At 41.3% G+C, this 27,614-nt stretch overlaps 1 protein-coding gene and 1 non-coding gene across 4 annotated transcripts in view; both read right to left on the bottom strand.

The window, feature by feature from the left end:
• The window catches only part of DHTKD1 (dehydrogenase E1 and transketolase domain containing 1), a 51,279-nt gene that overhangs the window by 13,804 nt on the left and 9,861 nt on the right, over positions 1-27,614 (bottom strand). For 2 of the 3 annotated variants that reach the window (XM_027073411.2, XM_053225279.1), the window contains exons 2-10: positions 22,920-23,075; positions 17,593-17,804; positions 16,623-16,817; positions 13,692-13,961; positions 9,073-9,244; positions 7,849-8,047; positions 5,473-5,785; positions 4,158-4,242; positions 3,282-3,421 (exon numbers count right to left, since the gene is read on the bottom strand). In XM_027073411.2, coding sequence (XP_026929212.1) covers positions 3,282-3,421; positions 4,158-4,242; positions 5,473-5,785; positions 7,849-8,047; positions 9,073-9,244; positions 13,692-13,961; positions 16,623-16,817; positions 17,593-17,804; positions 22,920-23,075 — 1,742 coding nt within the window. The remainder of the gene's footprint in view (positions 1-3,281; positions 3,422-4,157; positions 4,243-5,472; positions 5,786-7,848; positions 8,048-9,072; positions 9,245-13,691; positions 13,962-16,622; positions 16,818-17,592; positions 17,805-22,919; positions 23,076-27,614) is intronic. The other variant, XM_027073412.2, reaches the window with a different exon arrangement.
• Positions 21,386-21,492, bottom strand: LOC113603760 (U6 spliceosomal RNA). The gene has a single exon (XR_003425447.1). It is a non-coding gene; the product is annotated as a U6 spliceosomal RNA (small nuclear RNA).

Here is a 27,614-nt window from a genome sequence, read left to right as displayed (position 1 = left end):
AGATTGAGACACAGAATAAAGGGGAAAGACAGCCTGGTGGCTTACAGTCACCAGAGGTCAGTGGCCTCCACCTCTTCCTGGGAGCCATTACTGACAGAAGAATGTGGCTCAATTGCAGAATTCATGGTACACACACCATAGAGACAAACCACTGCTCAGTTAACTCAGTCAGTACCAGGACCAGTACCAAGAGCAAGCAGGAGTTCCTCCCAGGGTCCTTCATATAAAGGACATGGTTTTAATAGAGAAAAAAACTGAGGGTTGCTGGAGGGGTTGTGGGAGAGGGGATGGGCTAAATGGGTAAGGGGCATTAAGACATCTACTCCTGAAATCATTGCTTCACTATATACTAACTAATTTGGATGTAAATTTTAAAAAATAAAAAATAAAGTTAAATTATAAAAAAATAAATTTAAAAAAAAGAAACAAAAGAAATGAACAAATAGAAAAAGACACACACAAAAACAGACTATTAAAGAAGAAACGAGTGGTAACCAGTTTTTACTGCTTGTAAAAACTGGTTTGACCAGTGGGGCATGGTTTTACCAGTGGGGGATGTGTGAAGTAGGTGAAGGGAATTAAGAGTACACTGATCTAAGATTAGTTGGCCATACATTTATGGGTCCAATTCTGGAGTCTTTATACTATTCCATTGGTCTATGTGTCTGTTTTTGTGCCAATACCATGCTGTCTTGATGATTACAGCTTTGTAGTAGAGGCTAAAGTCTGGGATTGTGATGCCTCCTGCTTTGGTTTCCTTCTTCAATATTTCTTTAGCTATTCAGGGTCGTTTGTGGTTCCATACAAATTTTAGGATTGCTTGTTCTAGCTTCAAGAAGAATGCTGGTGCGATTTTGATTGGGATTGCATTGAATGTGTAGATTGCTTTGGGTAGTATTGACATTTTAACAATATTTATTTTTCCAATCCGTGAGCATGGAATGTTTTTCCATTTCTTTTCTTCAATTTCCTTCATAAGTTTTCTATAGTTTTCAGCATACAGATCTTTTACATCCTTGGTTAGGTTTATTCCTAGGTATTTTATGATTCTTGGTGAAATTGTGAATGGGATCAGTTTCTTTATTTCTCTTTCTGTTGCTTCATTATTGGTGTATAAAAATGCAACCGATTTCTGTACATTAATTTTGTATCCTGCAACTTTGCTGAATTCATGTATCAGTTCTAACAGACTTTTGGTGGAGTCTGTCAGGTTTTGCATGTAGAGTATCACGTTGTCTGCAAACAGCGAAAGTTTGACTTCATCTTTGCCAATTTTGAGGCCTTTGATTCCTTTTGTTGTCTGATCGCTGATGCTAGCACTTCCAACACCATGTTAAACAACAGCGGTGAGAGTGGACATCCCTGTCGTGTTCCTGATCTCAGGGGGAAAGCTCTCAGTTTTTCCCCATTGAGGATGATATTAGCTGTCGGCTTTTCATAAACGGCTTTTATGATGTTTAAGTGTTTTCTTTCTATCCCGACTTTCTCAAGGGTTTTTATTAAGAAAGGATGCTGTATTTTGTCAAATGCTTTTTCTGCATCTATAGACAGAATCATACGGTTCTTATTTTTTCTTTTATTAATGTCATGTATCATATTAATTGATTTGCAAAAGAATATCCAATGGAAAAAAGACAGTCTCTTTAACAAATGGTGCTGGGAGAACTGGACAGCAACATGCAGAAGGATGAAACTAGACCACTTTCTTACACCATTCACAAAAACAAACTCAAAATGGATGAAGGACCTGAATGTGAGACAGGAAACCATCAAAACCCTAGAGGAGAAAGCAGGGAAAAACCTCTCTGACCTCAGCTGCAGCATTTTCTTACTCAACACATCTCCAAAGGCAAGGGAATTAAAAGCAAAAATGAACTACTGGGACCTCATTAAGATAAAACGCTTCTGCACAGCAAAGGAAACAATCAACAAAACTAAAAGGCAACCAACGGAATGGGAAAAGATATTTGCAAATGACATATCGGACAAAGGGCTACTATCCAAAATCTATAAAGAGCTCACCAAACTCCACACCCGAAAAACAAATAATCCAGTGAAGAAATGGGCAGAAAACATGAATAGACACTTCTCTAAAGAAGACATCCAGATGGCCAACAGGCACATGAAAAGATGCTCAACGTCACTCCTCATCAGGGAAATACAAATCAAAACCACACTCAGATACCACCTCACGCCAGTCAGAGTGGCCAAAATGAACAAATCAGGAGACTATAGATGCTGGCGAGGACGTGGAGAAACAGGAACCCTCTAGCACTGTTGGTGGGAATGCAAACTGGTACAGCTGCTCTGGAATAGCACTGCTAGGAATTTACCCAAGGGATCCAGGAGTGCTGATGCCTAAGGGGCACTTGTACCCCAAAGTTTCTAGCAGCACTTTCAACAAAAACCAAATTATGGAAAGAGCCTAAATGTCCATCAACTGACGAATGGATAAAGAAGATGTGGTTTATATATACAACGGAATACTACTTGGCAATGAGAAAGAATGAAATCTGGCCATTTGTGACAATGTGATGGAACAGGGAGGGTCTTATGCTAAGTGAAATAAGTCAGGCAGAGAAAGACCGATACCATATGTTTTCATTCATATGTGGATCCTGAGAAACTTAACACAAGACCATGGGAGAGGGGAAGGGGGAAACAAAAGTTGCAGAGAGGGAAGGAGGAAAACCATAAGAGACTCTTAAAAACTGAGAACTGAGGGTTGATGGGGGGTAGGGGAGAGAGGAAAGTGGGTGATGGGCATCGAGGAGGGCACCTGTTGGGATGATCACTGGGTATTGTATGGACACCAATTTGACAATAAATTATATTTAATAATAAAAAAATATACACTAGATGAGCACTGGGTGATGTATGAAAGTGCTGAATCCCTATATTGTACACCTGAAACTAATAAAACACCATGTTAACGGTACTGGAATTTTTTTTAATTTTTTAATGTTTTTATTTATTTTTGAGAGAGAGAGAGAGCAGGGGAGGGGCAGAGAGAGAATGGGAGTCACAGAATCTGAAGCAGGCTCCAGGCTCTGAGCTGTCAGCACAGAGCCTGATGCAGGCTCGAACCCCTGAACTGTGAGATAATGATCTGAGCTGAAGTCAGACACCCAACCAACCGAGCCACCCAGGTGCCCCTAAATTTTTTTTTAAAACGATTGAACCCAACCAAAGTTGCTGACATCTGTTTCTAGCTGCTTTAAGAATCCTGTAACTATAATTATCAGCACCTGGGTTTTACAATAGACACTAAGACATCCTACCTCTAGAAACCCTTTCTGATTTGGGTCCATATGGTTCAGAGGGATATAGGTGTCATCGGTGTTCTGGCAAACAACCATGGCATGCCTCTGACTAAAAGTTCCACGGCCGACATCTTGCCCACTCAGACGGACATTAAAACCTTAAGCAAGCAAGGAGAAAAAAACAAAAAAAACCAGATTCCCGTGAATAACCTAAGTATTAAAACACATGGTGATGCTGAATTCTTACACATCAGTTCATTCTGAGAATTTCCCTTAGCAATAGATTAACCACATTAAAATATACCTGTTCTGGGGCACCTGGGTGGCTCAGTCAGTTAAGTGTCCAACTTCGGCTTGGGTCATGACCTCACAGTTCATGGATTCAAGCCCCAAGTGGGGCTCTGTGCTGAAAGCTGGGAGCCTGAAGCCTGCTTCGGATTCTGTGTCTCCCTTTCTCTCTCTGCCCCTCCCCTGCTCACACTGTCTCTCTCTCTCTCTCTCAAAAATAATAAACATTAAAAAAAATTATAAAAAATTAAAATATATCTGCCCTATATTCAAAAGTCTGTGTAAGGCAAGATCACACAAGAATGGAGAGTCATTGCTTGCCCTACAATGTCTGGAGGAAAATATCTTTCCAATTCATCCGGCACAGGGCCCTTTGTTTCCTAGCAAGAAATGTTCTATAGTCTATTCTTTGATGAAGGTCACCAACACGACTTATCCTGAAGATTAAATAATATTGTCAAAGAAGAAAAGCTAACACATTTTAGAACCTCTCTAGTTACTGAAAACAATTGGAGATAGTTTTACTCAGAACTGCAGGGGTCACATACATCAAGTGTCATATAAAGCAATCCCTACCAGCTGTGCAACTAAACAGAAATGTCTTACCCTGAGCAAGTAATGAGCCCAAGGCAAGAGCTTCTGCCGTAGCCCAGTCTAATTTTGTTCCATCCATCACTTTCTCCAGTCTGGACTGCAAAAAACAGAAGCAGAGGGGGAAAAAAAGACACTTTTAACAGTCTATACCCTTTTCCACACTGAGTTCACAAAATGTAATGCAACAACAGTATGGATCAAAATTATAATGTTATATTAAAACAGAAAGTGCAGAAGGGAAAGATGAGAGTAAGATAGCAATTATAGGTTTTCAAACAGGCAAAACTAGCAGGCACTCAGGTTAGTGGTTAAGCCTGTGCACAATGGAGAGGAGACGGCACCAGGGAGGGCACGCAGAGAACTGTGCTGTAATATTCAATTTCTTCACCTGGATGGTAAGTACACAGATTATTTTAAGAATCTCTGTACCTATAATAAAAGCCTAGGGTTGCCTGGGTGGCTCAGTCGGTTAAGCGTCCGACTCTTGATTTCAGCTCAGGTCATGATCTCACGGTTGTGAGATCAAGTCCCACGTGGGGCCCTGCGCTGACAGCAAGAAGCCTGCTTTGGATTCTCTCTCTCTCACTCTCTCTCTGACGCTCCCCTGCTGGCTTGCTCACGCTCTCTCTCTCTCTCCCAAAATAAATAAATAAGCATTTAAAATAAATAAAAAAACTGGAAATGAAGTAAGCATCTCAAAATCATTCAGAGGACAAAGTGCCTCTATCCAAGTTTAAGAAAGACGAAGGCCTTTGACTTTTGCTCCCTCACTTTGAGCATGCAGAATCCCACGTTCCAGGAAATTCCCGAGTCCCAGGCAAACCAAAGTTTCAATCTATCTTTAACGTGAGACAATATGTAAGAAACATCAACGTGTGTAAGGGCAAATGGTTGCCTTTGGGGGTATGTTTGTTGATGTGTACTTATTTTTATTCAAGCTGGCCCCCAAAATGAAAGTGTTTTCTGCTCACTAGTCAGAGAAATCAAAACAGGTATTTCTGTCCTGTATTTTTGATAATGTGCATGTAGTGCATGTACATGTATTAAACATGTATGAATAAGTAAATCGAGGAAAATGAGAAGTAGACAAAACCTGAATGGACTATCAGTACCAGAACCTGTTTGTGTATACAAAGGAAAGAAGAGAGAAAAGAGCACAAGTAGACAAATCTGACTTAAGAGAGCATCACTACCAAAACATCACTAGAACCTAGTGGCATGCAATAAATGTCAAATTCATTAGCTGAACCGAAAAGACCAGATCAACACCAATTTCTTTGCTGCACAAGACAAACAAACAACAACCGGAAATTATAATGCTCCCTACCTGAACGTACATCTTCAGAAGGTGACTGTGCATGTGGAGTCCCTCCGGCACTTCCACGGACTTCCCACCAATAAATCGCAGGAGGTCTAGGGGCACACCAGTGTTCCAGGTTGTAATGGAAGCCTCCGGCTGGACCAGGCCCTGCCAGTGAGCCTGCAGGTTGGTGGCCGAGGGGCTATAGTGGGCCATGTTAGTTAAATGGTCATTTAACTTTGCATAGTAGGAAGTTTTGATATCCGACACCTCTTCCTCGGTCATGAGTCCGTTGGCAATAAGGTGCTCTGCATAGGTGTCTGGGATGCTCTTCCGGGCTCTGTCCAAGAGAGAGGAGAGAAAAGTCAATCGGGTTTGTAAAAACCAAAGCGTGACAGATACACTAGTTGTCCAAGGTATCACAGAGCCACGTCACTATAAAAAGGCACACAGGAAATGTTCAGGAACTGGATAGAAGGGGTGGTTGTACTACGTTGTCAATGTACTAAATGCCTCTGAATTGTTCACTTTAAAATGATCCATTTTATGGGCCACCTGGGTGGCTCGGTTGGTTGAGCATCCGACTTCAGCTCAGGTCATGATCTCACGGTTCGTGAGTTCAAGCCCCACGTCAGGCTCTGGGCTGACAGCTCAGAGCCTGGAACCTGCTTCAGATTCTGTGTCTCCCCTACTCTCTGTGCTCTGTCTCTCAAAAATAAAAAAATGTAAAATAAACAAATAAATAAAATAAAAATAAAATGATCCATTTTAGGGGTGCCTAGGTGGCTCAGTCGGTTAAGTGTTCGACTTCAGCTCAGGTCATGATCCAGCTTGATGAATTTGAGCCCCGTGTCAGGCTCTGTGCTGACAGTATGGAGCCTGGAATCTGCTTCGGATTCTGTGTCTCCCTCTCTCTGCCCCTCCCCTGCTCATGCTCTGTCTCTGTCTTTCAAAAAATAAATGAACATTAGAAAAATTAAAATAAATAAAATAAAAAATAAAATGATCCACTTTATGTTATGTACCTTTCACTCCAATGCATTATTTTTTTTTTTAAGACAATGGTGAGTAACAACTTCTTGCAGGCAAGCAAAAAAATAAGATTCATCTTTATAAGCTTTTATCTACATCAAGGTAGAAATAATTAGTAGAGTTTTTCTATGAATTGGTACATTCTGGAAAGTTATTTACAAGACTGACCTACATTGTCTTACCACTTTATTTCAAACAGTATTGAACTCAAAGTCACCAACATCTGTTTCAGGTGGCTTTAATAATCCGGAAACTATAATAATCAGTATCTCCGTTTTACAACAATAATAATGCCAATCTATGTTCAAGTAATACTTTAAACAACCAATCTTGCTCACATATTTTATCATATTTAATCATGACGAAAGTGACAGATGGACTGGATAGATTTTTTTTTTTTTTTTTAATGGGGCCTTGAGCCACATCTGGTCACTCAGCAGCTAAATTCAAAGCTAAACAGAGAACCCAGATTTGTTCTTCTAAGAGCAGGGTGCTACCTCTGACCAGAAAGACCTATGAAGTGTCACCAAATTTCTTTCTCTACTTTAATTTATATCTATGAGGAAATAAAGTGGGGGAGGGGGTTCTATTGTACTTTCTAGTATCAAAAAAAGGAAATTCCAAAGTAACACGTTCCCCTCCATCTCATTAACTTTCTGTCTCAATGCTGTCCAAAAGAAATGCAGAGCCAGCCAACATGTAATTAAAAATCTCTTAGTGGTCATGTTAGAAAAGGTTAAAATTAAACAGGTGGAATGAATTTTAATGACATATTTAATTCAGTTTCCTCAAAATATAGTCACTTTAATACTTTATCAACATAAAAATTCATATTGAGATAGTTTACATTCTTTTTTTCAAGGTCTTTGGAATCTGGTGTGTTCGTTACACTCACAACCCATCTCCAGCAGGAATGGCCACATTTCAAGTGTTCAGTAGCCATGTATGGTAGTAGCTTCCATATTGGACAGCAGAGTTCTCTAGGTTCCTTAAAATCCATCATGTTGCCTCTTGCTGAGGCACCACGTGAATCACAGAGGATCTATTTCTGATCCTGTCAGTGACAAACTAAGTAGCTTCGGGCTAAGGGCTCTGCCCCAGTCTTCCTACCTCAGTGAGACTGGTAAGTTGCCTTCATTTATTCATAGAGTAAACGTGTGGAGTTTGAAGACTCTGGGGAGCTTTCCCGGGATCCGTAGGATGATCATCCCAGTTTGCTCAGGACTACCCCAGTTTCAGTCCTGAAAGTTTCATGTCCCAGGCAACCCAGGGAGTTGGTCGCCCTACTTCAGAGTGTCTAATAAAAATAATTTTAAAAAATGCAAGCCCTATGGGAGTAAGGGGATCTTCAACAAAGATTTATAAGTATACCTGATGATTTTGTACATGACTGGATTTGTGAAGAAGGGCTCATCCAGCTCATTGTGGCCCCACTGCCTGTAGCATAACAAGTCAACAATCACATCCTTCCGGAACAGGCGCTGGTATTCAAAAGCCAGTTGTGTGGCCCGAACCACTTCTTCTGGGCTGTCTCCATTGACATGGATGATGGCACAGCCCACAAGCTTCCCTGAGGCAGAGAAGACAGATGAAGCTGGCTAGCCAACCCCAATGGACATTAGCCCACCTCCAAGTCCTCTTGCCTGCGTGGGGAGGCAGCCCACATACTCAGAGATGATTTGGCTGGGCTGTTAAGAACCCACACTTTGGAGTCCAGCTGATAGGAAAGAGGTCATGTCCTAGCTCTGTGACTCACCCTGTGACCTTAGTAAAGTTATGAATCTCAGTTTTCTCATCTATAAAACTGGGATAATAGCTCCTATACCTCCTGGTGATGTTGTAAAGATTCCCTGAGTTACTGCATATAAAGTGCTGAAGAGTGCCTGGTATGTAATAACTACTATTTATTTTGTTACTGTCATTGTTACTGTACCTTTCCTCCTGAGATAAAAGGGTCATTAAAGGACGGATCCTAAAAAAAAATTGATTTTCTTCAAAGAAAAGACCTAGAATGTGCTTCCAGTATCTTTGTCAAACTAATCACAAAACATTCACATAGATAGCCCCAAAAGGCATCCAGGCCAGGGGCTGGGTGCAAAAACGCAATAGTTCCTACCATCTAACAATTCAGGTAACTCTGTGAATTGGGGGATGGGTTTAAAAAAAAGCCCTGCCTTTCTCTTAATATTGCTAATTTCCAGGGTAGAACAAGTCAACTTTGCTTCTTTGTATCTGATTTCTAACCAAGACCCCTTAGCCAAGTTCAATATCATTCTTGACTAAGGTCTTGGGCACCCTGGATCTGAATCTCCTAAAGATGAGTACCCTGGTGTTGTACTAATTGTGTTGATCTTTGGTTTCCATGAGAGCATTCAACTGGATATCTGGGCAATTTGAGATGGCACCCTATGTGTTTCCCTCTTGTTTCACCTCTTCGGATTCAAAGGTCACACTCAGATTTTAAAGGAATATGGATACCACTGTTGGTGACTACTAACCATATCTGACCCCAAATTTAAAATGGGGTAACCAGGGAGGCTTACTGTTCCTAGTGAACTAGATGTTTCTCTAGAGATGCCTCCCTACGTCACATACCGATATCACTGCAGTATAAGGAAGACCTTCCTCTTTCTGCAGGAGTGGTGTAACCCAGCTGGTTATTGACAATCAGATGGACACTCCCACCAATTCTGAAATGTGGGAGATTAGACAGCGTAAATGTTTCGGGAACAATCCCCTGACCACAGAAAGAAGCATCACCGTGAACCTAAATCATAGAGGAGAAAACAAGAAAATGAACATAAGAGGTGGAGAAATTTATGTATCCAGTTTGGAATAAATTGTTTTCAAATAATAACAGGAGTAAAAACAACCACGCTCTCACTGCTCTCCTGCCCTCCTAAAAATCTGCTGGTTCCGTACAGGACTTTCTAGGATGGTTAGGCTGATCTCAAGTTGGTTTCAAAGCCCCTTTACCTCTTGTGGCCACTGCCAATTGATCTATTCTTTCACCCCCACATTGTCACTCGCATGCATCACTTCTAATATACCTATCAACATTCTAGAACATACAGCAGCACCACAGAAGGAAGGACTGTCAGCAGTACTGAAGGAAAATCAGCTCCAGTACAGTTTTCATGAAAACAGCTTGCAAGACATGAGGAACAGTGCATAGCTTTGAACTCTCTCTCTCTTCCCCAATCATCCTGCCCCTGAAAAGAGACGGTGCGCAGCTCACATCACCTAATCCCCACTGGCTGTGTTGGCCACACCGTGAACACAAAGAGGTGGGGGGAGGGAGATACGACAGCAAAGACAGGAGGCATGGGGGAAAGTATATCACAGGTAATTGAAAGGATGCTTTGAGGAAACAACAAAATACTATCACACAACATCTGAAATGTGCTATTCTCCCAGCACATCTGAAGTCTGTTAGATCACGACATCATCACAAAACCTGATAGATGGAAAGTAGTAGATAAAAGGGGAGATCATTTTCACAGAAGTTGAAAGCAAATAACAAGGGAATTATAGATCTTAGAAGATCTTAGAAGAAGATATGAGTTCTACTGACTTCAGGCTACAAGGTGATTATCTGTGACATCAACATGTTATACACCTTAAATTGACATAATGCTGTTGTCAAATATATTGCAATAAAAAAAATAAATAAAAGTCTAGTATCATAAACAGTCAAAATGCTGAACTAAAGAATAAAAGTGGCGCCCGGGTGGCTCAATCGGTTAAGTGTCTGACTTTGGCTCAGGTCATGATCTCACAGTGTGTGAGTTCAAGCCCTGAATCAGGCTCTGCACTGACAGCTTGGAGCCTGCTTCAGATGCTGTGTCTCCCTCTTCTTCTGCCCCTTCTCCGCTTGTACTCTGTCTCTCTCTCTCTCTCTAAAAAATAAACAAACATTTAAGAATAAGTAATCTGGGGGACCCGGGTGGCTCAGTCGCTTGAGCGTCCAACTGTTTTTTTTTGTTACTTTTTTAAAGTTTATTTATTTATTTTGAGAGAGAGAGCGCGCGCATGAGTGGGGGAGGGGCAGAGAAAGAGAATCCCAAGCAGGCTCCATACTGTTAGCACGGAGCCTGATGCAGGGCTCAAACTCACGAAACTATGAGATCATGACCTGAGCCCAAAACCAAGAATCAGACGCTTAACTGACTGAGCCACCCAGGCACCCCTAGCATCCAACTCTTGATTTTGGCTCCGGTCATGATCCCAGGGTCAGGTTCCTCACTGAGTGTGGAGGATGCTTAAGATTCTCTCTCTCTCTCTCTCTCTCTCTCTCTCTCTCTCCTTCTGCCCCTCTCTCCTGCTCGCACTGTCTCTCTCACTCTCTCTAAAATAAAATAATATGATATGTCCTAACTGAAGGTAACCACTGGGCTCTAATAAGAATAGAAGTAAAAGACCTAAATATAAATGAAGAAAGAATACCTCGAAGTACATTTTTTAAAAGGACATTGACAATGTCCTTAAAATAGTCATTTTTTTAAATGTAAGTAGAATATTTTGGCTAAGAAAGGAAGCACTCCTTGGCTTTAGTGAAATTTCCAGGTCCCGCCTTCGTTTGGCTAGGGTGTATAGGGATGACTCCCATTTTGGAGTTATCTATACCTACTAATAACACACCCTTCCATTATCTCCACAGCATTAATCCCCTCAACAACCAGGTGGGGGCCAGGTAAGGAAGTCACTACTGTCGTTTTTACAGAGGAAGAAACCAAGTCTCACAAAGAGTGTACACTTCACATTGGACTAGACCCTGGGCCTTCTGTGTTTTTTCTACTTATGTCTCCACCCCTCCAAGCCTTTCTCCTGGATCAAGGAAGTTGTTATGTCCATGTTCTCATTTAATTCTCAGAACACGATGAGGAATATAATACACTCCCATTTTTCTATGAGATTCAGAGAACTACCATAACAGAACCAAGCACACCAAGCCAGAAAGCAGCAAAGCCAGGATTTGAACACATCTTCTTGGTTCCACAGTCTTTGCCTCTTCTACACCACGCCACACCGTCAAGTCCAACCCTAAGCCACAAGGGCCAGGGGCTCCTGGCATCTGAGCACTCCTCCTTGCCCATGGGATTTCTTGGGGGTAATGATATAAGAGGAGTCCACTGGGGTGCCTGGGTGGCTCAATCAGTTAAGTGTCTGACTCTTGATTTTGGCTCAGGATGTGATCTCATGGTCTTGAGATGAATCCCTGAGTTGGGCTCCCAGCTGAGCGTGGTGCCTGCTTGGGACTCCCTCTCTCTCTTTTTTCCCTCTCTCTCTCCCTCTGCCCCTCCCCTGCTCACCTGCGCATGCGCTCTCTCTCTCTCTCTCAGAAAAAAAGAAAAAAGGAAAGAATTTCAGTAAAGCAAGGAAGATGTGTACTTCTTCTGCTCCTTTACAAAAATGTTACACTAGAGACATCAATAAGAACATAACATCTGGTGTCAACTATACTCAAAGAAAAAAATTTTGGGGGGTACCTAGGTGGCTCAGTCACCTTGATTCTGGCTCAAGTCATGATCTCACAGTTGTGAGATCTAGTCCCAAGCTGGCCATGGAGCCTGCTTAAGATTATCTCTCCCCCTCTCTCTGCCCCTCCCCTGCTCACCCATGCACGCACACACATTCTCTCTCTCTCTCAAAAAAAAAAAAAATTTTTTTTAAAGTAACATAACATCTGCTCATAACTTGCATCATTTTATCCTGGTCTTCGGATTCACGGCACTAAGGCACACAGGTATCATCTGTTAATTTTATTTTCTTCTTAAATCAGAAGAGAAACCACTCCACTATGCTGCGTATAGCTTTTTGGGAGTGAGGGTCCATAAACACAAACAAATGCTGGATGAGGTGGAAGCTCCATAGCCAAAGATGGCCAGGGGGTTTGGACACACACAGATCACAGATGACAATCTACTTTCACCAGGTTTGGGACCAAAATAAACAGAAGAGGTCAGGCAGATAAAGTAGCATCCAGAATCTCACCCACCATGATTTTATAGGCTCCAAATTTAGAGTTCCCACAAGAAATCAGCACAGCAGGACACGTACAGACACAGCAGGGCAAGTGATTTGGGAACACAAAATAGACAAAAGAGGGAAGTTTCCTATCACTTTGAAGAAAATGTTGGGGTGTCAGCATGGCTCAGTCACTTAAGTGTCTGATTTTGGCTCAGGTTATAATCTCGCGGTTTGTGAGTTTGAGCCCCGCGTTGGGTTCTATGATGACAGCTTGGAGCCTGGAGCCTGCTTTGAATTCTGTCTCCCTCTCTCTGTGCTCCTCCCCCACTCTCTCTCTCTCTCTCTTTCTCAAAAATAAATAAAGTGTCATTTTCATCTCTTGTTTCTGAAGTCCATGTTAAGACTTGCTAATGTGAATGACTAAAATATTTTACAGTATCGTGAATTAAGTCGAGCAAAAGGTAAAGAGAATGGCTAACAATGTAAGATTTCCATTTTGAAAAACTATGTCATTGTCAAATGCAATGCTGCATACCCTCAATTTACTTACTACAAGTTTCTGGCCCATGAAAAATTAACATGAATAAGATAAAGTTGTTATTTGTATATGCAGCCAAATATTTTCCTGCCTTACAGATGTACCTATTTCTATAGGGTTTAGAGACTCAGCCACTGATACCGAGAATTAATTACTGCCCGGTAGTTAAAGGTTCATATTTAAATGAATACTCATAGGGGAAAAAAAAAATGTGATCCACAGTCTGAACATCTAGGCTGTCAGGTTACAAAAAACTGAAACAAGAGCCACACTAATGAGATGTATGGGTTGCCTTAATGCCAAAGACCTTCATTTTAAAACAAACAAGCAAGCTAACAAACTAAATCCAGACTCTTACAGCCTTGTTACATATATGGATACTATGTAGTTTCCCAGAGGGCCATATTTTCAGAGAAGTTCTGACATCTGTCCTCTGAAAAGCATCAGGGATACTAGTCAATACCCCCCGAAATAACTCATAAGAGAGAAATAAACACAGTGAAATCTCAGTCTAAAGTCAGTTGCCTTGAGATGAGACCTCATATCTGCTGTTAATTTTAAAAACAAGCCCGGAATCTTCGTTTACCAAAAGTTCATCTCAATTTCATCTTGGATGTCTACCATCTCCTTTCAGAACTACCAACCTGGGCTTCCCTTCTTTCCGGTCTCCCCACCCTCGGGCCTCACTTCCTGAAGCTACAAGTACCTGTAAGCAAATGACTTTGTCCCCAGGCTGAGCCGAACTGTCTGGAGAGTAGTCCCCATCCTGTCTAGACTGCTGCCTTCCCCGAGTCTTCCCGACAGCCACGGGGTTGACAGCTTCCAGGTGTGAGGGGTTTGGCAGCATCGTCACATGGAGGGGATGGTGCGCGCCAAAGTCCAGGTCAACCGAGGAGGTCAAGTGAGATAGGACATCACCGGTGGCTGAAACATCTTCTGGAAATTCACTTAAGCCTCGCATTTTACGGAACATCAGCTATTATGAATAAACATATAAGAAAAAATGTCTTTTATAACAATGGACAGCAGGGAAGAGATGGCTAGTTTAAATCATACAATTAAAAAATAATTAAAAAAACATTTTCTGTACATGCTTGTGTATTATTACCATGTATTAAACAAACTTTTAACTGCTCAAATGCACAGAACTATTTGAAGATCTTCATAATCAAATGAAGTACCAACAGTTTTTGCTTTGGTTTGCTTTATTTTTTTTAAATTCTTTTTACTTATTTTTGAGCGAGCACAAGCAGAGGAGGGGCAGAGAGAGGGGGACAGAGGATCAGAAGCAGGCTCTGCATTGACAGCAGAGAGCCGAACGTGGGGTTTGAACTCAGGAACCGTGAGATCATGACCTGAGGTGAAGTCAGGCACCCAACCAACTGAGCCACTCAGGTGCCCCTATTTATTTACTTAGAGAGAAAGAGAGAGAGAGAGAGAGAGAGAGAGAGAGAGATCAGGGGAACGGCAGAGAGAGGGAGAGAGAGAGAATCCCAAGCAGGCTCCTCACCCTATCTCACAAACTGTGAGATCACACATGACCTGAGCCGAGATCAAGAGCCAAACACCTAACCGACTGAGCCACCCAGGAACCCCTGAAGTAACAACACTTTCAGAAGAGCCTAACATGACAGACGTGTAGATGATAAGTTAGACATGTAGATGATAAGTTAGGCAGTAAAATGTTAGATAGTAAGTCACCTCTACCTTGCCATAAGCAAAATGATTTTTTCTTGAATACACCTGTTAGAATATAGTTTCCAAAAGAATTTTCTATGAATCTTGTTAAAGGTACACAGGAAAATGGCAGAATAGAACTTAATCCCATTTAGACACAAGATAACATGCTCAATCACACCTAAAAGGTGCTCAAATCACACCTAAAAAAACCTCTACTGTCTGATTCTCAAAGGACTTCTTTGCGTACATTCTCTGACTTCATTTTCATAGTCTACCACAAGATACATGTTACTACCCATTTTAAAAATGCACAAGCTAAAAAAAAAAATGCACAAGCTAGGAGTTAAGATGGCAGAGGAGGAGGGTGACCCCAAGCTTGCCTCCTCCCTGGAATAGCTAGATAAATATGAAATTATTCTGAACGCCCAAGAAATCAACTAGAAGTTTTAGAGAACAAAGCTGAACATCTACAGACAGAAAAAAATGACCCATGGAATAATTCAAGCAAAAATTTGAAAAGAAAAAAATTAAATATTTATGATTTTACATTTAATATTTATTTATTTTTGAGAGAGAGTCAGACAGAGTGTGAGCAGGGCAGGTGCAGAGAGAGGAGACACAGAATCTGAAGCAGGCTCCAGGCTCCGAGCTGTCAGCACAGAGCCCAATGCAGGGCTCAAACTCCTGGACCATGAAACCATGACCTGAGCTGAAGTCGGACATTCAACCGACTGAGCCACCCGGGTGCCCCTTTATGATTTTACATTTTAAAAAATGCACAAACAAGAGAAATTAACTAAATTGTTAAAGGTCCTTGGCCGCTAAGTAACAAAGCTGGGTCTCAAGCCAAGACAGTTACCAAAGACAACATGTTATTCTCAATTATCCAAATGGTTTGAGTGACCCAAAAGCTTCTTACTGACCAATTTACACCCATACTCACACAGTGTGGGTACATATGTGTTTCTCACAAATACGCTCATTTATAATTCAGCATCTTGGAGTCATTTTTTTGTGATATTTTTGGGAATGTAATTTTTGGTTTAGGGATTTCTGCATGTATTTAAGCACATCTGTCAATCACTTTATTTTGTCATCGTCTGCCTTTTCTAAAGTCTCCGTCTTTTAAAAGCAGATTATCAATCTCTCAGCATCAGAAAAACTGAGGTATGAGTAGTAGTGGTAAAGCTGGGCCCCAAACATGGTGTCATGTATACTTTCCAATGATGTAATGATAACACATCCTTCCATGGGCTCCATTCACTCCATTAACTTTCACAGTCCCTTTAACACATATAATTACTTTTACTCTTCTGGCCCAGATCAGTGCTGAGGTTGATCCACACACAATGGCCACAATCTTATTAAATTACAAGTCATTCTGATGTTCCTGGCCATCAAATCTGCAATCCGGACTCACGAGTCTGTTTAGAGACTGATAGAGCAGCTGAGTCGGGCGAAAGAAGAACACCAAGATCCAGTTACCTACAGAACCACTCATGTGAGTGGTCTCCCAGGATGACAATAATTCTAATGTATTATTAGTTTTAGTACAATATGTTAAGTATAAACTCTGCAATAAACGGAAGGTAAAATTGACTCCTTGGAAGGTGAAATTGTAAATAATTGCACAGATCTTAATGTTTGAGCAATTTTTATTAAATTAGTAAAGCGTGCTTCAAAGAACAGAGATAATTTCAAAGAAATTATCTATTCATATCATCCTTGAGAAAACAAACTAACTTTTACTTTCCCTGAGAGAAGAAAGAATCCATATAAGACTACACAGAAAATCAACCCAAATACCATATCTATCAGCAGTGTTAGGTTCCATCAATTAATTAAGCTACCTCCTGGACCAATGGCTGAGATGTTTACTCAGGCTTCTAGAAGGAATTACTAGCATCGTCGGTTCTATCCTGTTACAGTCAATTGTACATCATAGAAAGTACCTTACCTCCGGAGGGAACTGCAGAAGGCCTGTCAATAAATTAAGCCTCCCTCTATGGGGCATGCCAATAATAACATCAGTTATCCCACTGTAGGCTGCCATTTTCAGCAACTCATGGAAAAAGCCCATCATGCTTTCAGCTCCTTCGCCTCCATACCGCTTCACTGTAGCGAACTTGGTGGCCAAAAAGTGGTCAAATTCCTATGGAACATCATGTCAGACACATTTGTGGTGGGAAGATAGCCAACTACTTAGGTCAGACACATTCGTGTGTATTGTAGGAAGACCCCACACTGCTTCAAGTGACCGCAGCCGTGCCCCTTCACAACACACCCCAGAGACAGATGTAACTAATCCAGAACGTGGCTGGAAAGCCTAAAGGACAGCAGGCAGCAGTCAGATTGCAGAGAAAACCACCCGAGTGGTGGAATAACTTACCCCAAGAGGGATCCTCTTAGAATGTGTTCCTCTAGAGTAGGGGCTGGGCCTTAGGGGCCTGCCCCTCCTAGCCCTTGAGTTTTAGTACCAGGCTCTACGGTACTATTTTGTCAAGGCCGCAAATGACCCAACTATCCAAATTACTGGGAATAGTTTCCTTGTCATCTTGACACGCCTGAGTCCTGATCATAGCCTTGACAGATTCAGGTCTATTAATCTGCACCAAGAGTCTCTTCCATGCATCGTTCTTTTTTTGATCACTCCAGGTCATAAAAAGAGAAGCAAGGTCTTAAGCCCTTTTCAGTCTTTTACAGAGTGAATAGGCAATTATATAAAAAGTATATATTTTGACTCAGTTGTTTGGGGTTCTACTTTTTCCTACTTAGAACAAAGTGGTGTGTGTTCTATTATCTAGTGTGTTGATGCAACGAGGTAAATAGGGGTAAGTAAATGCTTTAATTCCCTCTCTTCAATATTGATATATCTTTGTAGAAAAAGAGCCATCCTATTCCATTGATGTTAGCTGGTACTTTTATACCTGAGATTCTAGCATTAGTTTTGACAGATGTTTTCGCTCTTCTGGGGTAAAGGTCTCTTTCTTCAGTTCCTCAAACCGTTTGGCAAACCAGTCTTTCTCCTCCTGGCTCTCAAGTTGGGAGGTTTCAATAGAAATTTGCCCACAGTAGATTTGGTTGAGATAGGCTAATATTTCCTCAAGAGAGGCCTCCTCCTTCCCCATGTTCAACAATCCTACAAAAATGAAATCATAGGGATCGTTTTAAAAAGCAACCAACCATGTAATTAATTATAGAACATACCAAAGTAATTATTTCAATTCAGAGCATTTTGTTTTGGATAAGTTGGGTCATCATCAATGGCTACCTAGATTTTTCTAAAGACAAAACTAAAAATAGGGTCAAAGGCCACAAAATAGTCAGACTAGGAGAGAGAATATCAGTCTTTCTCCACAAGGACAGAGCCATGCCACTTTATGCCAAATTTTGATTCTATTGTAATTTCAAACTAAAAATGGAAAGTTAACACTCAACTGCTTTATAGCTACAGATCAGATATTCTACCTTTATCTGAAATATCTCCCCAAATGTTTAACTCTTATATTGATACCTACAAAGTAATGTCTACCATTGAACAGTTGGCCTAAATGTTATTAATATTGATAGCAAAGCAACATTTTAAGGTAAAGGGAAATCTACCTGAACCTTGGTCAACAAAAGGAGAGCACTGTAAGTGTATCAATAGCTCAGCACCAAATCAATGATCAGTCATTTGCCTTAACCTACAACGTGAGTTTTTAACAAACCAACATTTACTTTATTATTGCTTATGGTTTCTTACAATAACTTTAGCTCTTTGATACTGATTGACCATTCAAGTTATAAAAATTGTTTTGCATATCACTTGGCTTCTCTGCCCCACATATTAACCTATAAAACAGGAACACCTCAGGAGGTAGTTGTTAAAATTAAATAAGGTAGGAGGGTGCCTGGGTGGCTCAGTCAGTTAAGCGTCTGACTTCGGCTCAGGTCATGATCTTGCAGTTCGTGGGTTTGACCCTGTGTTAGGCTCAGTGCTGACAGCTCAGAGCCTGAAGCCTATTTTGGATTCTGTGTCTCCCTCTTTCTCTACCCCTCTCCCTCCTTCATACTCTGTCTCTCAAAAATGAATAAATGTTAAAAATTTTTGAAAAAAAAGATTAAATGAGATAGGAAATAACCTAATGTCCACTGATGGGATAAACAAAATGTGATATACCCATACTGTTGCAGACTATGACTCTGGAGTTCTCTCTTGTCCAGCAAGAGAGTGGACACAGAATTGAATACGAGAGAGGCTAATGTCCAGAAGGAGACAAGAGCCCTGAACACATGTTTCATCTCGTATTTATTGAGCTCTCAAGATCTTACACGTGTGTTGTACATGAGGAAATAATCAGATAGTAATCAATAACTTGTGTGTGGGGGTGCCTGGGTGGCTCAGCCAGTTGAGCGTCTGACTTCGTCTCAGGTCATGATCTCACGGCTTGTGAGTTCAAGCCCCACGTCGGGCTCTGTGCTGACAGCTCGGAGTCTGGAGCCTGCTTCAGATTCTGTCTCTCTCTCTCTCTCTCTCTCTCTCTCTCTCTCTCTCTCTGCCCCTCCCCTACTCATGCTCTGTCTCTCACTCTCAAAAATAAATAAACGTTTAAAAAAAATAACTTGTGTGTGTAAGAAGCAAAGGGTCTGCCTGGGGAGGGGGGGGACAAGTGGTGTTTGTGATCAAAACAAATCTGATATATTGGTACCAGATGGAAAGTAGTTTCCTGCAGGTGATATAACAAGTTACTTGTGATCCCATTATAATACCTTGCTAACTAACCTTGGGCGCTTTCACCCAGTGGTGGCTGCTTTCTGACCTAAGCTTTCTTAACCCATTTACGTAAGTATAAGGAATTCTTGAACCTATTTCCCCACACCATATGACGGAATAGTGCTCAGCCACATAAAGGAATAAAGTACCAGTTTATGCTACAGTATGGATGAAACTTGGAAACAGTACACTAAATGTAAAAAGCCAGACCCAAAAGGCCACATACTGTGACTTCATTTATATAGCATGTCAAGAATAGGCAAATCTATAGAAACAGAAAGTAGATTAGTGGTTGCCAGGGGTTGAGGAGAAGGCAGAATGGGGAGTGAGTAAGTAAGTTTACTAGGCACAAGATTTCCTTTTGGGGTGATGAAAATGTTCTGGAACTAAACTGATGATTGCATAACATTGTGGCTGTATGAAATGTCACTGAATTATATACTTTAAAATGGTTAGAGTGGAGGGCGTCTGGCTGGCTCAAGCGGTACAGTGTGAAACTCTTGATCTCGGGGTTATGAGTTCGAGCCCCGCTTGGGCACAGAAATTACTTAAGGGGCACCTGGGTGGCTCAGTCGGTTAAGCGTCCAACTTCAACTCAGGTCACGATCTCGCAGTCCGTGAGTTTGAGCCCCGCGTCGGGCTCTGGGCTGATGGCTCAGAGCCTGGAGCCTGCTTCGGATTCTGTGTCTCCCTCTCTCTCTACCCCTCCCCCGTTCATGCTCTCTCTCTGTCTCAAAAATAAATAAACGTTTAAAAAAAAATTAAAAAAAAAAAAAAAAAGAAAACACTAAACTTTACGTTCCTGAAGGGCCATTTAAATTATGATGGAATAGATTTTGTCTCCAAGCCCCCCAAGTGAGAATTGCCTAGCTGAGTCCAGGCAGATTCTAGAACTGCGAGATAATAAAATTGTTGTACCCTTAGAAGTTACTGCATTTTGGAGTGGTTTATTACACTGCAATACATTACCAGAACATTACTAATTGATATATATACCAGAATTTGACATTGCCCAAAAATAACTTTAAAAAAAATGACATGACAGGGGTCACCTGAGTGGTTTAGTTGGAAGAGTATGTGACTCTCAATCTCGGGGTTGTGAGTTCGAGCCCCGTGTTGGGTATAGAGATTACTTAAACATAAAATCTTTAAAAAATAGTAATAATAAAATAAAATAAAATAAATAAGTAAAATAAAAAAATGGCATGAGATAGGAGCCCAGGATGCTGCCTGGTTATCTAGCCCCATTTTTTTTTAAGTTCCCAAGCTGGGAAATAAAACAGGAAGGGAGAGCTGGATTGTCACCTTACCTCTGCCACTTCCTAGCTACGACTAATTTAAGTTCTCTGAGTTTCTGTTTCCCTGTCTGTAAAATAAAGATGGCAGTAACTTCTTAGGGAGTAGGTATGGGAATGCATTGACAAAACAGATGTAAAGTGTCTGGTCCATAATAGGTGTCCAGCTTTTTTAAAATTATTATTTCAGGGCTTGCAATTTTTTATTCATTTAAAGTTTTTGGTTGTTTTTTTGTTGTTGTTGTTGTTTTTAGAAATGTTTATTTGTTTTTGAGACAAAGAGAGAGGTAGAGAGCAATCAGGGGAGGCGCAGAGAGAGAGGGAGACAGAATCCCATGCCATTGGCACAGAGTCCGGATGTGGGGCTTGAACTCACAAACCATGAGATGATGATCTGAGACGAAACCAAGAGACGGACACTTAACTGACTGAGCCACCCAAGCGACCCTTATTACATTTTAAAAATAGTTTTCTTTTGTAGTAAGAATGCTGAACGTAAGATCTGCACTCTTAGCAAAATTTTAAGTATGCAATACAGTATTAACTAGAGCACCTAGAACTTATTTATCTTTCATAATTGAAACTCTGTACCTTTTGACCACCATTTCCCTATTTCCGCTTCTTCCCACACCCTGCGAACCACTAAGTTTGACCGTTTTATCATTTTTCTTAAATATGGAAGGCTTCACGAATTTGCGTGTCATCCTTGTGCAGGCACCATGCTGATCCTCTCTGTATCGTTCCGATTTTAGTATTTGTGCTGATGAAGCGAGCATAAGTTTGACGATCTTAGATTCCTCATATAGTGGGATCAATCATGCAGTGCCTGTCCTTTTGTGACTGGTTTTATTTCACTTAGTGTAATGCCTCGAGGTTCATCCATGTTGTCACAAATGGAAGGATTTCCTTCTTTTTTTTTTTTAATTTTTTTTTTTAACGTTTATTTAGTTTTGGGACAGAGAGAGACAGAGCATGAACGGGGGAGGGTCAGAGAGAGAGGGAGACATAGAATCCGAAACAGGCTCCAGGCTCTGAGCTGTCAGCACAGAGCCCGACGCGGGGCTCGAACTCACAGACCACGAGATCATAACCTGAGCCGAAGTCGGACGCTTAACCGACTGAGCCACCCAGGTGCCCCAGGATTTCCTTCTTTTTTAAGGCTGAGCAATATTCTGTTCCATATACCACATTTTTTTTAAATCTTTTTTTTTTTTTTTTTAACTAGGGCCTATGCCCAACGTGGGGCTTGAACTCACAACCCCAAGATCAAGAGTCACATGCTCTAGCAACTGAGCCAGCCAGGTGCTCTCATACTGCATTTTCTTTATTCATTTATCCATTGATAGACATTTAAGTGTTTTCATATTTTTTGCTATGGTAATAATGCCACAGTAAACATAAAAGTACAGATAACTCTTTAAGACCCTGATTTCAATTTCTTTGGATAAATACTCAGAAGTGGGATTCCTAGATCATATGGGATTTCTATTTTTAATTTTTTGAGGAGTATCCGTACTATTTTCCACAGTAGCTACACCTACTTGCATTCCCACCAACAGTGCACGAGGTTTTCTCTACATCCTCACCAACACTTGTTATCTTGTGTCCCAGCCATTCCGGCAGATGTGAAGTGATACCTAATTGCAGCTTTGATTTGCATTTCTCTGATGATCAGTGATGGTGAATACCTTTTCATGTACTTGTTGGCCATTTAGTTGTTTGTTTGTTTTAATGTTTTTATTTCTTTTTTGAGAGACAGACAGAGAGAGAGACAGAGAGAGACAGAGTACAAGTGGGGGAGGGGCAGAGGGAGAGGGAGACAAAATCTGAAGTAGGTTCCAGGCTCTGAGCCATCAGCACGGAGTCCGATGTGGGGCTCAAACACACGAACCATGGGATCATGACCTGGGCCGAAGTCTTAACCAGCTGAGCCACCCACGCATCCCACCTGTTGGCCATATGTATGTCTTCTTTGGTAAACGTTTTTAAACTTAGAGGAAATGAACCCTATTGAAAGACTATTCTAGAACCTCAAGACCAGTCCTCTTAGACAGTGCTTGAATGTGCCCCTCACGGTCAACTCACACTCCATGGAAGCCTCAACTCCAGTGGGCATGTGAGTTCTTCAAGAACAGAGAAAGGAGCCATACTGCATCTTGGCAGCTAACCGTTACATGTACAGTCTAGTGTTGATGGGCTTTACCTGTGGTATTAAAAGGTCCCTGTAGGGTCTGCACAAGAGCTTGGACTTCAGGCACATTCTCCGGCAAGGCTTGTCCAGTGAAGAGGGGGTTGATTTTGGCAGCTTTATGACCATGTTCACAGTATACGGTCACCAATCTGGCAAGGCCATGATCAACTAATTCAAGGGGAAAATAAAACAATACAAACAATTTAGAAAATGCCCACAAACTAAAAAAAAATCAGTTTTTCAAAGAAGCCTTTGTGGCCTTAGACACTTTTAATGCATTCCTTCTACCTACCACATCTCAGGTTTATAGACTATCAGAATCCAGGAAAACACACTTACTTTTTTTTAATGTTTATTTTTGAGAGAGAGAGAGAGCACGAGTTGGGGAGGGGCAGAGAGAGAGAGAGGGAGATACAGAATCCGAAGCAGGCTGCCAGCTCTAAGCTGTCAGCACAGAGCCCGATGTGGGGCTTGAACCCACAAACCGCGAGATCATGACTTGAGCCGAAGTTGGACGCTCAGCCGACTGAGCCACCCAGGCGCCCTCAGGAAAACACACCAATTTCTTTAAATTTATCTCATGATTGCTAAAGTCAGTGAAGGAAAAAAAAAAAAAAAAAGGAGATAGAACTATGGGTGCACATTTGTAAAAATAACTAATTATGCCTTTAGAGAAATAGCACTGAAAAGAACTGTTAAAATGCTGAGATTCTGGATAATTAGAGTCCTCTTAATTATTATTTGAGATTTTTAAATATTTTACTTAAAAAATAGACATAGGTAGAACTACAAAATCAAAGTTACATCTCCTTCCCTATTGCTTAAAGACCCAATGTACAGAGTTATTTCATAGACTCATGAAATTTATACTAGAAAAAGATCTTTTTTTTTCTTAATGTTTTTTATTTATTTTTGAGACAGAGAGAGACAGAGCATGAGCAGGGAAGAGGCAGAGAGAGAGGGAGACACAGAATCGGAAGCAGGCTCCAGGCTCTGAGCCATCAGCACAGAGCCCGATGCGGGGCTCGAACTCACAGACCGTGAGATCATGACCTGAGCCGAAGTCAGATGCTCAACCGACTGAGCCACCCAGGTGCCCCTAGAAAAAGATCTTAAAAATGATCTTTTCACGGGGCACCTGGGTGGCCCCGTCGGTTATCATGATCTCATGCTTCGTGTATTTGAGCCCGGAGTTCGGCTCTGCACTGACAGTGTAGCGTCTGCCTGGGATTCTCTCTCTCCCTCTCTCTCTGCCCTTCCCCTGCTCGCACACTCATGCTCATGTTCTCTCTCTCTCTCAAAATCAATAAATAAACTTAAAATAATTTTTTTAATGATCTTGTTACTCACATAATGCAAAACAAAACAAAACAGGAAACAAACCCTTTATAAAGTTCTAAATGAGTGGTTCCTCAGTCTCTGCTTGGAGGAGTTGCATTATCTTTTAGTGAACCCAATATGATGATTCTATTTTGAGCCCAAACTGCTTTTCTTCCCTCTTCCATATGAAAGTTATTCCAAAATTTGAAGGAAAAAAAAAAATCCTTCATGCCCACACTCCGCTAACCTTCAGTTCATCAAGGCAGCCTTACAAACAGCACAAATCCCTGACGATGAGCAGATCCACCATTTCTGAACATTTTCTGAACATTTTTTCACCTTATGTGTTTATTCTTAGAACCCAGAGAAAAGTTCAGCATATTCTGAAACATTTAATGACCATTTTATGAACATTTATTGCCATGCAGTGAGCTACATAGGTGCTTTGTATTCAGAGTACGGCAAAGTATGTGTCTTGTCACGGGCTGACAGGAAAGAACAGAGAGGTACTGAATACGTAAAGGATGTGTTGGCACTGATGCAACAGTTAGGACGATCCATGCTATGTCTAATAAATTGGTAAGCTAATCAAACAATCCCAGTAAATGAATCGATTCCAGTCTGGAGATAAGTCATATAAATTGCCATAGGGTTCTATTCTGAATCTTATTGAAGTTCTCAATTGCTGTTATAAAGTAGGAAACCTTCACATTTGTGACTAAAATCCAGAAAGACCGCCGGTCACTCCTTAAAAACATATTCCTCCTCCCCACCAGAAAACAACAAAACAGCAAAAAAAAAAACAAACAAAAAACGCCACATTCTTCCCTGGGCTCTGCGGCATCACCAAATCCTGGCTTTTCTCCTAACTCACTGGCTACGCAACCTCAGTCATTTTGGGGAAGGAGCTCCTCTTCTTTGTCCATCTCTAAAATATTAGCGGTCTGCAGATCTGCCCGCAGCCTTTTTCTCAAGCTGTTTTCTCTCTGGGTGATCTCCTGCACCTTCCACAGCTTCCAGGAACATGTACAAAACTACATCTCTAGTGGGGCAAGTCTAATAGTAGATATGCACGGTTATCATCACCATCCTCAAATTAGCAGCCCTATTGAAAACATTCTCTTAGTGAACCCACATCAACTCAGAGACTATTGTTCCAATTTCTAACTGTTCCCCAGGCTTCTCATGCCATTCTAAGAGCAATGGCATGGGAGTTGGCACAAAAGCAGGCTGCTCGCTCCCAGGGACGTGTGGAAGCTACTATTCTGGCAGAGCCAGAGAGAGAGAGGTCCACACCCCTCCACACCTCTGGGCACATCCCACATCCATCCTGGCAATCTATTTTCTCTCAGACCCTCTTCCTGCCTTTGCTCTGGTTTCTTTTTTCCAGACCCAATCCCATATTCCGTCCCTCTCAGCCTCCCAGATCCTTCCACTGTGACCTCTGGGATTCTGCTCCATGATTAATCAACCTCTCCGCATTCTTACCCTCCTCCATAAACATTCCTTATACCCCTATCCTAACTGGAACCTGCTTTCTCCCAGAGGACAACGGGAGGTGAAGCTGCTCATCACCACACTGACCCCTCAAGTACTGAAGGTGGAATTTCATTCCTCAGGGACATCCCCCCTCCCCCCACATTAGTCCTCTAACTCTGAAAATCTCCAGCCCCCAGGGGGACACGCCCTAGGGTTATCAACTAATCTCCATCTAGTATCAGTAGCCATTACAAAACAATGTTGTAGGAGAAGCTTCACAGAAAAGTGTCAGTGTATATAGATGAAAAAACCAACTATAAACAGTATAAATAGTATGAGCCTGCTCTTTGTTACAATGTATATATGTATAGTAGGTAATGTATATTTCATTACCTAGTCTATATAGCATAATATGAGTATCTATATACTTTATATATGTGAATGTGTGTATATATATCCCATATACATAAAGGAAATGGACCAAAAATTTAGTGATTATCCTGTACAAAATTCCTCGTTTTTTCTTTCGCTTATTTGCTAAGTTTTCAATGGCAAACATGTATAGCACAGCTCTTCAAATGTTATCCTGACTTGCTGCCTACTGCACTCGTAGGGCACTCCAGTGTACCTGTCCTCACCAGTGGGCTTTATGCTTGTAAAAATCAGTTACATTTGTTCCTAAGGCTGGTGCTGTGGGAGAAAGAAAATGTGGGGGGAGAAATCATAAAAATCTAGAGAGATGTTGCATTCAGATTGCTTCCATAGTGCTCTTAATTTTAAAGATTTGCAAAAACAAATCCAAGAAGAAATACATTTGTCAAAATACATGAAGCATCTCTCATTTCTTTACCATACTCCTTGCTTTAAAGAACTTTTTTTTTTTTTTTTTTTAATTAATTGACTACATTCTAGTTTCAAATCCATCAGGGGTGCCTGGGTGGCTCAGTTGGTTAAGTGTCTGACTTTGGGTCAGATCATGATCTCGCCGCTCATGAGTTTGAGCCCTGTATCAGGCTCTGTGCTGACAGCTCAGAGCCTGGAGCCTGCTTCGGATTCTGTGTCTCCCTCTCTCTCAGCCCCTCCCCTGCTTGCACACTCTCTCTCTCTCTCTCTCTCAAAAATAAATAAATACTAAAAAAATCCACCAGATATGATTGCTTCATCTATATTTTGTAGCAAACAGTGATATTATAAGATTTCAAAGGATGAGAACACATTGAATACATATATTGTTCATAAAAAGAATTTCATATCACTGTATAAATAAGTCAAAGGATTACTGTAAAAGAAAAATGAATATCTTCATGCTAGGTATACTACCAACCAAATAACTTGATACTCAGGATATCTATAGAAGTTCAGAAGAATTTAATTTGATGTTTAAATCCCTAAGAAGCCAGAGAGAATAGGGAAAACAACAACACATATACACACTCCTTTACAAAACAAAATGGAAAATATTGAAGGCATGCTTCTGGCTCAAGAGACTGGCACATAGCAAATGCTCAAGAAACATTTGTCATTAACTGAATGAAGTCCTGAGATTCAGCATATTGTAAGAGAGTCACAGAATCCTTGTGATGCAAGTTTTCCAGAGCCAGAGCCCTCAAACATGCAGTATAAGAGCTTCAGTGAATACATCTTCCACCTCACTTTGAGCTCCTTTTTTTTTTTTTTTCCTTTTTAGAGAGAGAGACAGACAGACAGACAGACAGAGAGACAGAGAGAACACATGAGCTGGGGAGGGGCAGAGAGAGGGAGACAGAATCTTAAGCAGGCTCCATGCCCAGCACAGAGTCTCACACGGGGCTCAATCCCATGACCATGAGATCATGATCTGAGCCAAAATTAAGAGTCGGATGCTTAACCAACTGAGCCATCCAGATGCCCCTTGAGCCCCTCTTTCCC

This window comes from Acinonyx jubatus, chromosome B4 (genome assembly GCF_027475565.1).
Source record: "Acinonyx jubatus isolate Ajub_Pintada_27869175 chromosome B4, VMU_Ajub_asm_v1.0, whole genome shotgun sequence".
NCBI classification, from domain to species: domain Eukaryota; kingdom Metazoa; phylum Chordata; class Mammalia; order Carnivora; family Felidae; genus Acinonyx; species Acinonyx jubatus.
This window is presented reverse-complemented; position numbering and strand designations above follow the sequence as displayed.